Below are 17,705 nucleotides of genomic sequence, written 5' to 3'. Positions count from 1 at the left end.
CACTTTACTTCTTAAGTATCAAGGCTATTGCTTTCAAACTTCAAATACTTTCATGCTATCATGAGGTTACTGTACCTGGCAAGTTGAATTTTACCTTGACCTTTGAATGACCTTGACTCTCAAGGTCAAATTATTAAATTTTACTAAAATTGCCATAACTTTTTTATTTATGATTAGATTGATACTTTGACAAAACTACTCTTACCTGACATACCACAATAGACTCCACCTAAACCATCGCCCGTGCCCCCCCCCCCCCCCCCCCGAAACCCCCCCCCCCCTATTTTTTTTTTATTTTTTTTTTAAGATCATCTCACAAATGACCACCACACCCTCACACTATACCCCCCACCCCCACACCACCCCCACCCCAAATTTTTTTTTAAACGGTTAAAAAACAAAACTATTTATTTTGATTATTTTATGTTTGAAATACCGTCCAACCATCGCACCCAAGAATCCCCCCCCACCCCCCACCCCACCCGAATCCCCCCCCCCCTAAATTTTTTTTTTTTTAAGATCATCTCACAAATTACTGCCACACCCTCACACTTTACCCCCCCCCCCCCCGACCTCATCTGCCCCCATTTTTTTTTTGAAACGGTTAAAAAACACAAATATTTATTTTTATTATTTTATGTTTGAAATACCGTCCAACCATCGCACCCAAGAATCCCCACCCCCCTTCCCACCCCCCACCCCCCCCACCCCCAACCCCCCCGATTTTGTTTTTCCTTTTTTTGCATTGTTGGAAGATAATGTAATAAATGTCCACACCCCCACACAATGCACCCCTCTTCACTCCACCCCTCCCTCCTTTGTGATTGAAAATGAGAGTCCCTTCACCTTTAAAAAGAAAATAGATGAGCGGTCTGCACCCGCAAGGCGGTGCTCTTGTTCAAGAACCATTTTTGTGATATCTATGCTGCAATTACAAATGGGCCCTGCTCTGAGGGTTTAATGCATGTGCGTATAGTGTCGTCCCAGATAAGCCTGTGCAGTCTGCACAGGCTCATCAGGGACGACACTTTTCACCTTTTCTGGATTTTTTGCTAAGAAGAAACTTTCTTTAAACACAAAATATCATAAAAGCGGAAAGTGTGGTCCCTGATTAGTTTGTGTGGACTGCACGAGCTAATCTGGGACGACACTTAACGCATATGCATTAAACCCCCTTTTCACAGAGCGCGGCTCAAAAGTTTGTTATATGAATCTCAGAGTGCTAAGAAGCCAGGCCGCGTACGTTTGGAGAACTATTACCAAGAGTTCAGAAGTCATCTTTTGAGTCTTCCAGACAGACCCACAATCATACCCAGGTGAGATTTGTTTGTTTTTGAATGTCATTCAATTGTTTAAACCATTTCCTAAATCTTTAACGATGCACTTTGGCGAAATTTCATCGTATTAAACATTATTTTAATGTTCAAGTTAGTGCAACACTGTTTACTTAAGTGCAATAACATCAAAAGGCTTAGGATTATTGAGATACATGTAATATAAAAATACTATTAAATTACTTTTGGAAGTTCAGGTACAGGGGTACCCCTGATATCGAAACTTGTTAGAGGTGTTACTGTTCAGACCCTGGGGAAATAGCCTTAATATATATTTATTTTCATATTTGGAATAAAGAATATTTTTATACAGCAATAAAAAAAGTTTGTCAGAAGGTATATTTGAGTCACTCTGTCTAGTTATTAATTTGTCAATCAGCAAACTTCCCATCTTAAGTTGTAATCTTACATCACAATAAATACATGAAAGACAATTTTCAACCTCAAAAATGCTCACATTCCTGAATTATTTGCCTTTGAATATGGCTGAAAAGAATAAGTCCCATTGGTAACGATACTTTGGGGTTGCAATTACCACAACATTGAATTATTTAATATCGAAATTCATTCTTTCTTCTTCAAGCTTTAAAGACTTTTGTGCCACATACATCCAAGACTGGTGGCGGGACATACGAATGGCGCGTCGTCAACTCCAACAGGAGCGTAGGCAGCTGATCATAGAGCAACAGTATCAGCAGCAGCAACAGCAGCAACAAGCAGAGCGGACAGAGCCCAGAGTTAAATCTGAGGTTGTGATACCTAAGAGGATCTCGCGGCCATTAAGTCTTCAGGAGGCAGCCTCCAAGATACAGAAGGCCTGGAGAAGACATATAGTGAGTGGTTTTATACGAGGAGCTGTGATATTACCATGCTAAATGCTTGTGCTTTAAGTGCCATCTCAGATTAGCCTGTGCGCTGTTTATACAATATTTTCTTTAAAGGAAGTCTTGTCTAAATAAAAATTCAGTCTAGGGGGACTTATCGCACATGCATTATGCCCTGTTTTCATAGAGCGCAGCTTATATGAATTTTTTGTTCAACAGAATTGGTTTGAAAATGTGTTTCATCATTTAAAAAAGATAAATAATTTAGTTAAATGGCCATGTCTTGTACAACTTTTTTTCCTGCAATGGTTTTTCTTACAAAATAGGTCTTGCTATAAACTCCCTAACATATTGTGACTTATTATGATTTCTACATGTATAAAAATTGGTTATAAGCGAAGGGAGGCATTCTGTAGTACAAACTTGGGTTCATCTATAGAGAATATTGTGCATATTGTGAAAAAAAAAATTAAGGTGTGCTTTATTTTTGGTTTATCAAATTTGCATTGCAGTCTTTTAATTTTTTGGTTCTAAGAGTAATACAATTTCAAACATCTTGAGAAAAAACAAAGTTGCATCAAACTGAATTTTGCTGTATGTCATTTGCAGAAAAAAACTTGTTCTGGCCTCTCTCTCACCCTAAGTTCCATTTGACGAGCACAAAACTGTATTGTTAGATCACCTCCACTGCCTTAAGTACATAATGTGTGAGGCATATTTCATACACTGAAGGACATTTGTTAAAAAAAAGGACTGTAAACAATTCCTTTTAAATCATGCACTTCTTTATCCTCATTATGTACACTGTTAACCCTTTACTGCTCAGAAGGAAAGTTAAAATGGCTATATGAAACCAGCATTAAACCAGGACAGCCCGTGAGTAGCTTGCAGGCTTCAGGTTGTATGCTATTTGCTGCTCATTTTTATCTTACGGCTGGAAATAAAGTCTTTTAAACTTGAATCTTTAAAAAAAGTGTATAATTTAAATTGATTTTCTACAGGACTACAAATGGATCAAAACTTGAACATATCTGAGTGGTAATCTCTTCATTTCAGGACATTCAGGTGTATCGTTACTACCGAGATCTGATCAACTTCAAATCCCGTGGCAACCCGTCCCTCATGTTGCGATGTATTAACCCCCAGGAGGCTAAGATGCTGGACGCTGCCTCGGGCATACACGTGAAATTCAGGCTAGCAGGAGTATGTGCAAGTATAAGTGTTTAAGGCCCAGTACACAAATTGTAAGATATACTTTGCAGATGTTTTTTTACCGAAATCTTACAACAAAAACACACAGAAATAGATTGAAGTTATGGAAATGATAAACATATGGAAACTTTTAATTGTGTAGTTTCTATTCATGTGTGTGATGCTTTTTGGGTAAATCAAGTTAGCAAACAATGATGCTTACAGTCAAGTATATTTTCCATTCACTCCAATTGCTTATGAACATAGACATAATCAAATGCTATTTTTATATTTTTCCAAACAAAATTACTCTCTGTGAAATCAGTCATTTTCTTTCATTAGACCAGGCCAATGAAGATTGACTGTGGGAGTATATTAAGTATATAAAAAAATGCTTAGTTTGTGGAGAAAATCTCTATATTTTAAAACCATTTGGATGGAAACTGAAAACATGCCATCACCATGAAGAAAAATTGTGCAATACACTTTTTTCACGCCCAGTGATCAACATATATATATATATATATATATATATACATATACAGTCGAAACCCGATGACAAAAATTCGAGCCATCCGGAATTCCAGCCATTTGATTTCTAATAAACTGTTTATGAACAAGTATGAAGTTCATTTTCACCTCCAGTTGAAGAGTACACATATTGCTCAAACTCTTTTACTTCCTACTACTTTCTGCTTTTGAATTAATAAGAACCGAATATATACTTAATACTTGTATTTACCAATATTTTAAAACAGTTACAAATACAACCAAACAAATATCATATAGTAAATTATATCAGCACATTTTCTGGTAACACACAGCACTTAGGAACAAAACATGCATCCGCACTAAATACACATCATTTACATATGAGACAGTACTACATTTATTGATTTATTTATTTTATTATTTGAAGAATAACATTATGTAGGTCTGTGTTGCGTTTCTTAGCTGTCGTCTAGAAACAAAGCCTTCTATTACATTCAGTTGAGAATGAACATGCTGTGAGTTTTCACGCTCCTCGATATAATTTCTGATTACATTATTACAAAATGTCGTCTTTTACTCAAATCAAATAATGATTAAGTCGATGACATGTTTGCAACCGGTGTAAAATCAATTATTGAGTGCCTTGATTCAAGCGGTCCTAATCGGTGGGTACTCCTAATCGATTAACAGTTTATGCGACCTGAAGCGAGTTTGAGCCATCTGCACAAAAGAACACGTGAAAATTGTCACTAGGACTGTGAAAACTGTTTGAGCCATCCGATACTTCGAGCCTCGTGAATTCGAGCCATCCGACAAAACTTCATATGAATATATAGCAATAAAAAATTGGTGCTTTGATGAGAGTTTGAGCCAACCGGAAATTCGAGCCAAGGGAGTTCGAGCCATCAGGTTTCAACTGTATATACTGTCGTGTAAGGAACAATTTTCATAAAATATTAAATGTTACCTTAGGATTAATTTCCACTAAATATTACCTGTTGTTTCAGGAACGATTTCCACCAAATATTTACTACAAAATCTATACCCATCGGCCTATACAAGACCTGTGTGCTAATAGCCCTAAAGATTACACAAGTCCAGGTGTGAAACTGAAAATGGCCAAAGACCAGCATAACAGAGGGCGACTGGAGGTCAATACCAAAGGTATACATTTGAGAATGGTATAAACATTTGGAATACATTTGGTAAAATACTGTCAAATTCAAGACCTAAAATTAGACATGAGCTATGGCAACAGTAACTATGAAAAAAATAAACATATGAATTGAAAATATATTGTTTAGTTAATGCTCAATAGAAGTATCAAATTCAGATGAGAGTTATGGACTCAGTAACTTTCTCTGCTATGGAAAAAAAACAACAGTTGACCCTTTATGAACACAGAAAAAGTAATTATAATAGATTCTTACATCAGCCTCCATCCTCCATCAATGAACAGGTTTAAGACCATCATACTAAATGGCAATTGCAGGTAAATTAGAGAGAAAAAAATTCTGTAAGTTTATTCCAGTTGTGGAAAAACCATGGTTTGATTCCAAGAATTATTCAATAGACACCAAGTACTGGTGCTTTGCAGGAAACGGTTTCAAGAGTGTCTCTATAAGCAAATTATGTGTTATGCGATCAAGCAAACGTAAGAAGCTTTAAACAAGATAATCTAAGACAAACAGGAAGTCTGAATGAATTCGTCTGAATGCTTGTCTGATGGTTAAATTAGCCATGTTCTGGAAAGACCGGGCTTAGTGCACGTGCGCACAGGCTAATCAGGGACATCATTTTCCGCTTACACTGGATTTTCTTTATATAGAAATGACTCAATCCCTCAAAAATTCCATAAGCAGAAAGTGCTGTCCCTGATTAGCCTGTGCAAACTTCACAAGCTAATCTTAGGCGAGACTTTATGCATGTATTAATCCTTTTTTTCCCCGAGAGCAGCTCAAATATTAACAATATTAAGATTGATACTATATATATCTGCCAGATACAACCGGTTGGTACCAGCGTATGGACAATAACGGTTGGCGTCTGGTGTCGGACCGTCTGATCCACCACATCATGGCAGACCCCGTCACCTGGGAGACGTCACACAAGAAGTACCAGTACCATCACGATAAGGTATGCAGTTCACCAGGCTCAACTACTTCCAGAAATGCTTTATCAAAGTTCTTATACAATTAACAAACCGATAGAATAAACTGTTTCTTTGTTAGTAAAATATATGTTACGATTGTCAGTTTTTTTATGTTGATACCAGGTTCTGATGTTTATTATCTGTGTAGACAAGGTTATCACTGGATTAAATCTCTATACAGTTTGGCTTGCAAGTGTTGAATTAAACAGGCATGTTGAGACATTTTTAGGTTAATTTATTGACTAAAATCAGTATGATCTTGACAAGGTTTGTTACAGCCAAAAAGCATTTTACATTGGTTACCTGGCTGAAAAACAAGTGTGAAAGCTTAAATCTATTTATTCATGGCTTTTTGGTTTCAAAAATCAGCATCTTATTAAGAAATAGTTTATGTAGGTCCAATATTGTATAAAAAAATTATGTTATAATGTTGAAAACAAAAGAGCAGTTAAAAGAAAAATCAGTTCCTGCAGAATATCCAGAGTTTTTGATAGTAGTTTTGACATAATTAATTCATATATGAGCCTCGTTCTGGGAAAACTGGGCTTAATGCATGTGCTTAAAGTATTATCCTATAGGCTTATAAGGGACCACACTTTCTGCTTTTATGGAATTTTTCGTATAATGACTGCACAGGCTAATCATGTATGACACTTAACGCACATGCATTAAACCCTGTTTTCCCAGTGAGTGGCTCATATATAAACTGGTATATATAACTGTGCATCATATTAGTTATTTGTTTTCACAGTGAAGTCAAGTGAATAAGTAAGTCTTCATGTTGTCGATAACATGTTATACCATATGTATAGTACCACCATACACCATACACTCTGTCACTGATCCGGTTGTCTGTGATCATTCATACACAAGAACACATTCATTGTATATTCACTCACACACTCAGTCAAATTAAAAAAAATACTTATATCAAACTTTGTAGATACTAGTTGTATTTTTTTCCCTTGAAATGAAATATATGCTAGGTTTTATAATATGTTTGTTTGCAACGGTTAATTCATGTCATGATTATGGTATTACAGCTAGTCAGAAAACAAGATGTGGAGAAGCGAAAGAAGAAAAAGAAAATTGACTGGATGAAGAAAATGTGAGAAGATATTCACTAGCTCAAAATTGAATTGCCATTAATATAGTATATCCACAGGTGTTTAATCTAATAGCACAATTCTCATTTAGTTTCAGTGTTTGAAACAAATAATTGTTGTAGCATAGGAAATTTTAATTTACACAATTGTAAATGATACATCCTTTTTTTTCCTTTAAATCCACAAAGATAAAAACAACTTGATTGAACTAGCACCCGGTATTCAACATACATTACAATTGTACTATGTAACTTTTGCTCTGGGAAAATGGGTTTAATTGCATAATTATGCATAAAGTGTCGTCCCAAAATAGGCAAAGCAGGAAAGACACTTTCTGTCTAAGCTGGATTTTTACTAAGAAGAGACTTCTTTTAAAAAAAAAATACAAAAAAAAGCGGGAAGTGTCATCACTGATTAGCCTGTGCCGACAGCCTGGGACAATACTTTATACATATGCATTAAGCCCTGTTTTTCCAGAGCGAGGCTCGTAAACTTGGGTACATTTCAGGTACAAGGACGGCATGTTGAAGGCCAAGTCTGATGACAAGGAGACTATACAGCTTATAGAGGGCGCCGCAGCAGGTAGCATACACAAATACCAGGGATGTTTGGGAATAGTTTCAGTACAAATGGGTTATCTAAGACTAAGTGAAACTTGTGGGGTTTTATCAGTCCACATTTTAGAAAAATGCATGTAGTATTTTTATGTCCCCCAGTCTATACTGGGGGACATTTTGTTCTTGCCCTGTGTTTGTTGGTTTGTTTGCGTCAAACTTTAACATTGGCCATAACTTTTGCAATATTGAAGATAGCAACTTGATATTTGGCATGCATATGTGCCTCATGGAGCTGCACATTTTGAGTGTACAAAGGTCAAGGTCATCCTTCAAAGGTAAAATATATGGGGGGGACATATTGTTTCACAAACACATATTGTTCTATTTGAGGTAAAGAGATATGATGTTTACGATAATAGTGAGTTTCTGTTAATCCATTTTCTTTTCCTTTTTATTAAAAGTTACATCACTAAATAAAATCCAGGTTAAGTAGTTTAATTTGAGTTTCTTTTTGGTGGGACAATGCACTGACTGCATGATTGATATTTTATCTTAGTAGTTCTGTAAGCAAAAAAAAGAATATTCAAAGAAACTGAGTGAGTGATATAAATGTTATCACTTACCAAGTAATAAACAGAAATCCTTTAATCAAAATGTCCACTGATTTCTTCTATTTCTCTGTTTGCCAGGTATGGTTGCCACAGCTTTAATCAAAATGTCCACACATTTTGTCTATTTCTCTCCCCTTTTCCAGGTATGGTTGCCACTGTGGAGAACTATGGCCCAGATGCACTGGAAGACTGGGAGGTGGATGAGTTACTGGATTGGACCACAAGTCTTAACTTTGATGAGTATGTTCTTATGAAATGTCAGCAGCGTTATAACAAAATGGGGCTTAATGCATGTGCATAAAGTATCATCCCAGGTTAGCCTATAGTGCAGTCTGCACAGACTAATCATGGACAACACTTTTTGCATACAATGGATTTTTGCTAAGAAGAGCCTTGTTTCCAACAAATAGTTCCATAAAATCAGAAAGTGTTGTCCCTGATAAGCTTGTGCAAACTGCACAGGCTGATATGGGGCAACGCTTAACGCTCATGCATATAGCCCAGTTTTCTCAGAATGCGTCTCATATTGTAAATGTGGCACTGGCTAGTTTGTAAAGCGCTTGACTACAAATATGTTTGCGGTCAGATTCTTAACCCTGCCTCTTGGCGCTGTCATGCAAGTATTCTCATATAGACAGCCATTCTCCCCCTATCTCGTACTCAAGTATAGCAGCTGTCAGTTAATAGCATAAATATTTGCACATAGTATTAGAAAAGCAGCTATACCCGTACAAGTGTTAGTTAGTTAAATGGCTGCCTGTGATAAATCTGAAATGCTGTTTCATAAAGGAAAAAATCTACAACCATGAATCAATTTTTATTGACAAATCATTCTTTGAAGGCCAGAAGGTTCTTTAAAAATCATCCTTCTTTGCCATTATAAATATACTTCTTTCTGACCCCCAATTTTTGTTTCGCATGTTGATAGCCATGATTTTTTGTCCCTTGAAGCTACCAGAGTGGATGGAAGGAACTGGCCACAAGTGCACACTCAGAGAAACAAATCGGTAGGTTGCCTCATGTTTCCTTGACCTTCATAGATAATATGAGCCGCACTTAAAGAAAATTGCGTTTAATGCTTGTGCTTAAAGTGTCCTCCCTGATTGGCTTGTACTGAATGCACAAGCTTTTCAGGGACGATACTTGCTGCTTTTATGAAATTTTTTGGTGTAAAAGAGGTCTCTTCTAAACAAAAATCCAGTGTAGATGGAAAGTGTTGTCCCTGATATGCCTGTCAAGTCTGTAGATGGAAAGTGTTGTCCCTGATATGCCTGTCAAGTCTGTAGATGGAAAGTGTTGTCCCTGATATGCCTGTCAAGTCTGTAGATGGAAAGTGTTGTCCCTGATATGCCTGTCAAGTCTGTAGATGGAAAGTGTTGTCCCTGATATGCCTGTCAAGTCTGTAGATGGAAAGTGTTGTCCCTGATATGCCTGTCAAGTCTGTAGATGGAAAGTGTTGTCCCTGATATGCCTGTCAAGTCTGTAGATGGAAAGTGTTGTCCCTGATATGCCTGTCAAGTCTGTAGATGGAAAGTGTTGTCCCTGATATGCCTGTCAAGTCTGTAGATGGAAAGTGTTGTCCCTGATATGCCTGTCAAGTCTGTAGATGGAAAGTGTTGTCCCTGATATGCCTGTCAAGTCTGTAGATGGAAAGTGTTGTCCCTGATATGCCTGTCAAGTCTGTAGATGGAAAGTGTTGTCCCTGATATGCCTGTCAAGTCTGTAGATGGAAAGTGTTTGTCCCTGATATGCCTGTCAAGTCTGTAGATGGAAAGTGTTGTCCCTGATATGCCTGTCAAGTCTGTAGATGGAAAGTGTTGTCCCTGATATGCCTGTCAAGTCTGTAGATGGAAAGTGTTGTCCCTGATATGCCTGTCAAGTCTGTAGATGGAAAGTGTTGTCCCTGATATGCCTGTCAAGTCTGTAGATGGAAAGTGTTGTCCCTGATATGCCTGTCAAGTCTGTAGATGGAAAGTGTTGTCCCTGATATGCCTGTCAAGTCTGTAGATGGAAAGTGTTGTCCCTGATATGCCTGTCAAGTCTGTAGATGGAAAGTGTTGTCCCTGATATGCCTGTCAAGTCTGTAGATGGAAAGTGTTGTCCCTGATATGCCTGTCAAGTCTGTAGATGGAAAGTGTTGTCCCTGATATGCCTGTCAAGTCTGTAGATGGAAAGTGTTGTCCCTGATATGCCTGTCAAGTCTGTAGATGGAAAGTGTTGTCCCTGATATGCCTGTCAAGTCTGTAGATGGAAAGTGTTGTCCCTGATATGCCTGTCAAGTCTGTAGATGGAAAGTGTTGTCCCTGATATGCCTGTCAAGTCTGTAGATGGAAAGTGTTGTCCCTGATATGCCTGTCAAGTCTGTAGATGGAAAGTGTTGTCCCTGATATGCCTGTCAAGTCTGTAGATGGAAAGTGTTGTCCCTGATATGCCTGTCAAGTCTGTAGATGGAAAGTGTTGTCCCTGATATGCCTGTCAAGTCTGTAGATGGAAAGTGTTGTCCCTGATATGCCTGTCAAGTCTGTAGATGGAAAGTGTTGTCCCTGATATGCCTGTCAAGTCTGTAGATGGAAAGTGTTGTCCCTGATATGCCTGTCAAGTCTGTAGATGGAAAGTGTTGTCCCTGATATGCCTGTCAAGTCTGTAGATGGAAAGTGTTGTCCCTGATATGCCTGTCAAGTCTGTAGATGGAAAGTGTTGTCCCTGATATGCCTGTCAAGTCTGTAGATGGAAAGTGTTGTCCCTGATATGCCTGTCAAGTCTGTAGATGGAAAGGGTTGCTGCTGATTAGCCTTTCAAGTCAGGCTAATCTTTGATGACACATTATGCACATCCATTAAGCTCAGTTTTCCCAGAGCGCGGCTCATATAAAAGAAAGATCTAGAGTCAGATAAGAAATAGGAGCTGTCAATTCTTAAAAGGCTCATATAAAGGAAAGATCCAGAGTCAGATAAGAAATAGGAGCTGTCAATTCTTAAAAGGCTCATATAAAGGAAAGATCTAGAGTCAGATAAGAAATAGGAGCTGTCAATTCTTAAAAGGCTCATATAAAGGAAAGATCTAGAGTCAGATAAGAAATAGGAGTTGTCAATTCTTAAAAGGCTCATATAAAGGAAAGATCTAGAGTCAGATAAGAAATAGGAGCTGTCAATTCTTAAAGTGGCAACAAATTGGGAGCTAGGGGAGGTTGATGTTGAAGCAGAAACAAATGTATGTTTACCATCGTTAATGGATTATTTTATCTGAAATGTTTAAAAGGAAATCAGTTGACTTATTTTATTCACTATCCTCACATATTGCAGACCATGTCCAAACATGTCATAGTTTTAATATTCTAGATTAAAAATCGGAATAAGAGGTTATACATTAATAAACATAGTGCTGTCTGTCAGACTGAACCATATAGTAGGTTGAATTTTAGAAATGAATCATAATAAGATAACTTCATAACAAAGATTGATTTGATTGTCAATTATCATTTGCTAGTGATAAGAGGACTCAATATGTTTATGAGTGGTATAGCCAACAATGTAAATATTATTTTTTTATAATCAGGATGGTGGAAAAAAGCTTTATTTTATTATCTCTTATCTTATAAAAGGTATATAAAATAAAGATTTCTTTTAAAAATGCGCGTGGAATGTGTTATGCAATTACTTACTGCAGTATACTGTTTCTTGTCTCTAGAACTTTTCTTACATACCCCACCCACCTTGACAAACATACTTGATTACCTTACCTTTTGTTAGTCTTTGTAAGTTTGTAAGTTTATATGAGCATTGTTCTGGGAAAACTGAGTTAAATACGTGTGCGTAACGTGTCGTCCCAGTTTAGCCAGAGCAGTCTGCTCTAGCTAATACAGGACAACTTTTTCAGTCTAATCTGGATTTTTATTATAAAAAAAGAAAGAGTTGTCCCTGATTAGCCTGTGCTGACTGCATAAGCTTATCTGGGACGACACTTTAAACACTTGCTGTAAGCCAATTTCCCCAGAGCAAGGCACATATTTTTCCCATTTAATGTTGGAAATACGATTTGTATTTGCATAATCATCACTATATTTACAGTTCATTAAAATTTGCGTAACATGTTTTGTTGTAAAATGACATGAGTTTCACTATTTTGTAAACAAATTAATTTGCTACTTGTATATGTTAAGAAACATTCATTAAAAAATGTTCGTAGTAATGTAAGACAAGTTAATAATGAATACTTTCTTCATTAATGTTCGCTTGCAGCATGGTTGGGAAAAAAAATGAAATTCAAAGAGTGTTTTTACTTGTGGTAGAAACTGTAGCTCTCAGATAATACCCATAAAAACATCTTGTTATTGAAGTATGACTTATTATCGAAGGCTTTATTGCAGATTTATATACTGTCTTTTAAAAGGTATTTTTAAAAAGAACTTATTTGTAGCCATAATATTTTGTAGATATGATTTGTTTCATCACAGTTTGTAAACGAATTATTTTGTCATTTTCAAATATTTTATTTTAAGATTTTGACAGCTCACTGGGTTTTATTTATGTTATTAGTATGAAGAATTTAAATTGTTTGTCAAAGTAAATATTTTTGTATCTGGGTTTGTAGTATTTTCTGATTTTATAATATTTATTTAATTCATTATATATTTGCAAATCATATTCCTACATTACATATGAGCTGTGCTCTGGGAAAACAGGGCTTTGCATGTGAATTATGTGTCTTCACAGATAAGCCTGTGCAGTCTCCACATGCAGGAAGCCCCATTTTCACAGAGCGTGGCTCATTTGTATTTGCAAACCACCTTTTTTCAGTTTTCTTGATCTTGAGTTAAGTATTTTGTATGAACATTAAAATCAAATGCTACTCTGAAAAGGGGATGTAACTTTTTCTGTTTTCAATTTCCAAATAGTGGGAAAGTTTTGCCCCTATAATGTTAACATTTTTATAATTATGGAAATATTCTTTTCAGCACCAAATTACACCTTTGGTTTCTTACTTGCAAGATGGTTACTGGTAGTTTATTCTATTTTTGATCTTTCACCATTTTAGATATTACACAAAATAAATATCAAGTTGATCATTTTCATGATAATTTGTATGTTAAAATTTCATTGAGCAAAGAAATATTAATGTTCAATATCAGATTAAACAAATACTTCAAGTATTAATATTTTTTTTCTCTTAAAATCAAAATCTTGATAAATTTGACTTGTGACAATGCACATACATCATAGGAAGCCGAGATACACAAATCTATCTTGTTATATGCCTAGCAATGCCTCTACACAAATCTGTATTGTTATATACCCAGCAATGCCTCACACCAAGCTATGGGATAGGCTGCATACGGCCTCTGACTCTACAACACCAATGGGAGGTTTGAGGCCGTGCATTGTGTTTACAGAATGCTGCATATAGCAGACTGTCTTGAATTGGCTGCTTACTGTTACACAGTCTAAATGATGTTTGTCATGCTATGTTTTTGGCTGCTTACTGTTACACAGTCTAAATGATCAGTCTTCACGCTAAATATTTTAGCCAAATAGCCCTTCGGGCTAATACGATGGAATTTTGAATAGCCCGAAGACATGTTCAATAGCCCGAGGAGGTCAATTTAAATCTTATGACTTTTTTGGCCAGGAACACCAAAATAGTTATTAACAATCAGAAAATCTACTTCCATTAGTAAAAACAGATGCATGTGATTACAGTAATAAAGGGTATAATGTTTCCTTTTGAAATGCATTTTATACAAAATGCACCAGATAATTATGCTGTTTATTGTAACTTTATTATTACACATGTTCTCATTCAATGATTCCATTAATCAGTTTGACCGGTGTTTTGTTTTATTTTAAAGCGAATTATTATCATGTTTAAAAAATATCCGAAAAACTTCAAAAATACATCAGCCTATTAAAATAACAGATTATTATCGTATTATTACTAGGACAATCGCCGGTGAATTTCTGAATTGTCGGCATGTGACTTCAGAACAAAAGGCCACTGGGTGTGTTAATTGCCCAATCTACAAGTGACAATGTCTGCTTCTTTAATTTACTCCCGATGTTTTGATAAGCATGTGTCAACCGTGAAAAGTATTGTATATTTGTAAACAGATTATAAGTAGCAAAATAGGTCACGTAGCAGAACGAGATTACAGAATAAACGAAAGTACTACAATTATTAATAATACATTAAAAAAACTTATTCTAATGCGCAAAAATAATTGATTAAAACACATGGAAACCTACCTGTAATAAGTATCAATTTGTTTTAACCCAATGCGTACAATATCCCTTACAGACTCTTTAATTTTTATTGAAAAAATTACTTGTCCATTTTTCATGAATTATAAATACATTTTCGGAAAACGCTTCTCAAATTAAATACGCTTCTAGATTGGTCATTATTTTAAAACATTACGAAGTGCCCGATGCGCGAACATCCCGGAACGTGATCTACACATGTTCAGTTTGAATAACCTCATCTTGGTTGGGCGTCAATTGCATCATTACTTTAAATAGCAACATACCCGGATGCTTACACGACAGTTTAGAAAAATGGCGGCCGCATGCTTTAAAACGTCATTTTAGGCATTTAAATAGCAAATTTAAACGTGCTTCTTAAAAACGCGTATAAATCAGGTTATTGATATGACGCTCAAATATTTAATCGACCGATCGGGCTATTTTATTAGCATTTAGGATCGACCGACCGGCCCAAGAATCGACTCGGGCTTCGGGCTTATAGGCTAATTCGAAGACTGTAAATGATGTTTGTCATGCTATGTTTTTGTTTTCTTCGCCGCCATATTTTAAATTCTAATGTTTTTTTTTACCCCCTTTTGAAGAAGGCAGCATATTGCAGTCACACTGTCTGTCCGTCTGTCTGTCTTTGTTTATCAGTCTGTCTGTACATCTGTTTGAAGTTTTCGGCCATAGATTTACCATGTATTTATGGATTTTGAAACAACTTTGCATAGATGTTAAATATTATAAGACTACTTGTCGCATGCAGTACTTGTCTCCCAGCCTCAAAGGTCAAGGTTGCACTCTTTAAGTAGAAATGTCATATTTTCCTTAAATAGTTTGTCTCGACTGAAATTTGTTATTTACCGGTATCATACTGTTTTAAAATAATTTACTACTCATGATCACCATAGCGAGTAAGCAAAACCTGTCTAAACCTCAGTATTATGACTCCCATGATGAGACTGAGAGTTGCATGTATCACCTGCCTCATAGTGTGAAAGGTCAAGGTCACCTGTAAAGGTCAAAAGTCAAATATGGCCATGAACAGCTTGTTTGTGATGTGAGCGGAGTTTTAAGACAAAAGTGGATTTATTGGCATCTATTTTGACTTTTTTCAATCCATTTGGATTAAGCAGAAAACATTTTAGACATGTAAATAATTATTCTTACACTACCTTTTTATTATATCAAAATGCATTTTTATTCCCCTATGCATCTAGTAATGCCAAAAGGCATATAGCCATTTGACAGGCAATGCATTTTTTACCTTTTGTCATGTCTGTTTTTACGAGGTTAACACAAAGTGACACTTTTCATTTGAACTAAAAAATGCTTTCGACAAATCTTTAATACTTGAATGGATGATGTCGTTGAACACTATCAATACATCCATGTCATCTTAAGTCAATTTGATCTTGAAATTGACCTTCTAAACAGAAGATCAAAATTTTTGGTAAACCCACATGACGTGTTTCGTCTTACATCAATATCCCTCACTTCAAAGCCTTGATGCTTGGATGGATGTCATCTATAAACACTCAACACACTCACCTTACCTCAATTTGATTTTGACATTGACCTTCTTTTGACCTTCAACTTATTCAGAGGGTCAAGAGTATTGGTTATTTAAAAGTACTCGTTTGCTTGACATCAATACTTCTTTCCTTAAAAGCATTGATCTTTTAATTCAGCAATCAGCATATATTCACCCCCTGACCTCATTTTTACCTTTACATAGACCTACCCTTGGACTTATTCAAATGGTTCAATGAATTAATTCTGACATGACTTTCACCATGGGCATATGAGTTAATTAAACACATCATGGTCTTTTACTCTTTGTTCAATGCTCTGGACTCTGGAATTCTAAATTGTATCAACATAATGATCATATTTTATATGAACTCATGGAATAATGTTCTTATACAAAAAAACTCCCTAAGTATTATTTGTGACAATATCGTTGTGTTTTCAAAGGTTTCTTCCAGCGATCGTACACTGTGGTCACAGGTTTGTAATACACTATGTTAGTCAACGTTGGGCAATGGTATTATGTAACACTCAATACCTGTTTAAACATCTCTTAAGCCAGGTCATGCCAAGGTTTGTTTTGTGCAAACAAAAATGTTTATGTACATTCAATTTTCAACGACTATTTTGCATATGTTTCACTTTTATATTTCTTTAGTTGTTTGAATTAAAATTAAATGAAAAAACTAAGTAAATAATTATCTGTTAAATAACAAAGTTTATGTCATGAAAATAAAATGGTATGACCAGCTGTTTTGTCTATATTTTAGTAGCATAGATATAAGGTTTCAAATTAAGTTTTAAAAAAAGAAATCCATACCTTTGAATCTTTACTTGTTTCATTGAACATGTTTGTGGTATGTTTTATGTAAAAAGTAATATACAGATTGTTTTGATGGAGGTTCATTGTGAGCCAATAAAGTACAGAAATATGGCATGAAATAAATGTACATGTTTGAATTAATTGTGTTGCCAGTGTCTTTACTTATGCTGTAGTTAACATACTTTTCTGTGTTAGTTTACAAATACGCAGGCTGCTGTGTAAGCAAATTGGGTATTTATAGTTAAGTGACTTCGTTGAAACACTTAAATGCCGAATAATCTGTAACTAACAAAGTAGGGGAAGTAACTTGTTTGTATCTGAGTATTACACTTGCTTGATAATTTCTCTCTTAATTGCAGCACGAGTTGGATAACAAAAGAGATATATGTAAATGATTACAATGTTATGATATAAATACAAATAAATGATCATAAAAATTTTATATTTAAAAAAAAAAGAACATAAAAGAGGAAACTGCTCTGACTTCATGTGTACATGTCTTTGCTGTTGGCATCAATTGTATGTGAAATGTGTTTTTATGCACTAACATTTTCCATCGAAATTAAGTCTATATGTATAAAGTATAGTTTTCTATATTCACTCAACATTTTTTACAGTCTAAATGGAATTACTTTTTTAACAGTTTAGTCATGTACTGTTTGTGCATTCTTAAAATAATCACAAGTTTAACAGCAATTCAAACATACAATGAGTGTAGAGTCTTGCAGCAGTTTCACATGCTTTGTAGATTTTCTTGTATCTACACCATTTCGTGTGTTCATCAACTGCACTTCTTGTAGTAATGTGTGTGTTTGAATGTGTATGCTGCTGTAATGGAACATATGG

At 35.6% G+C, this 17,705-nt stretch overlaps 1 protein-coding gene across 3 annotated transcripts in view; it reads left to right on the top strand.

Moving 5' to 3' along the window:
* Window positions 1-17,705, top strand: part of LOC127853186 (protein MFI-like) — a 31,848-nt gene that overhangs the window by 9,161 nt on the left and 4,982 nt on the right. The window contains exons 5-14 of one of the 3 annotated variants that reach the window (XM_052387450.1): window positions 1,219-1,316; window positions 1,918-2,167; window positions 3,215-3,361; window positions 4,849-5,005; window positions 5,844-5,977; window positions 7,037-7,101; window positions 7,608-7,681; window positions 8,411-8,507; window positions 9,219-9,274; window positions 16,484-16,516. In XM_052387450.1, coding sequence (XP_052243410.1) covers window positions 1,219-1,316; window positions 1,918-2,167; window positions 3,215-3,361; window positions 4,849-5,005; window positions 5,844-5,977; window positions 7,037-7,101; window positions 7,608-7,681; window positions 8,411-8,507; window positions 9,219-9,274; window positions 16,484-16,516 — 1,111 coding nt within the window. Of the gene's footprint in view, window positions 1-1,218; window positions 1,317-1,917; window positions 2,168-3,214; window positions 3,362-4,848; window positions 5,006-5,843; window positions 5,978-7,036; window positions 7,102-7,607; window positions 7,682-8,410; window positions 8,508-9,218; window positions 9,275-12,633; window positions 12,657-16,483; window positions 16,517-17,705 lie in introns of all 3 variants that reach the window. The other 2 variants (XM_052387452.1, XM_052387451.1) reach the window with 2 other exon arrangements.

This window comes from Dreissena polymorpha, chromosome 12 (genome assembly GCF_020536995.1).
Source record: "Dreissena polymorpha isolate Duluth1 chromosome 12, UMN_Dpol_1.0, whole genome shotgun sequence".
NCBI classification, from domain to species: domain Eukaryota; kingdom Metazoa; phylum Mollusca; class Bivalvia; order Myida; family Dreissenidae; genus Dreissena; species Dreissena polymorpha.
This window is presented reverse-complemented; position numbering and strand designations above follow the sequence as displayed.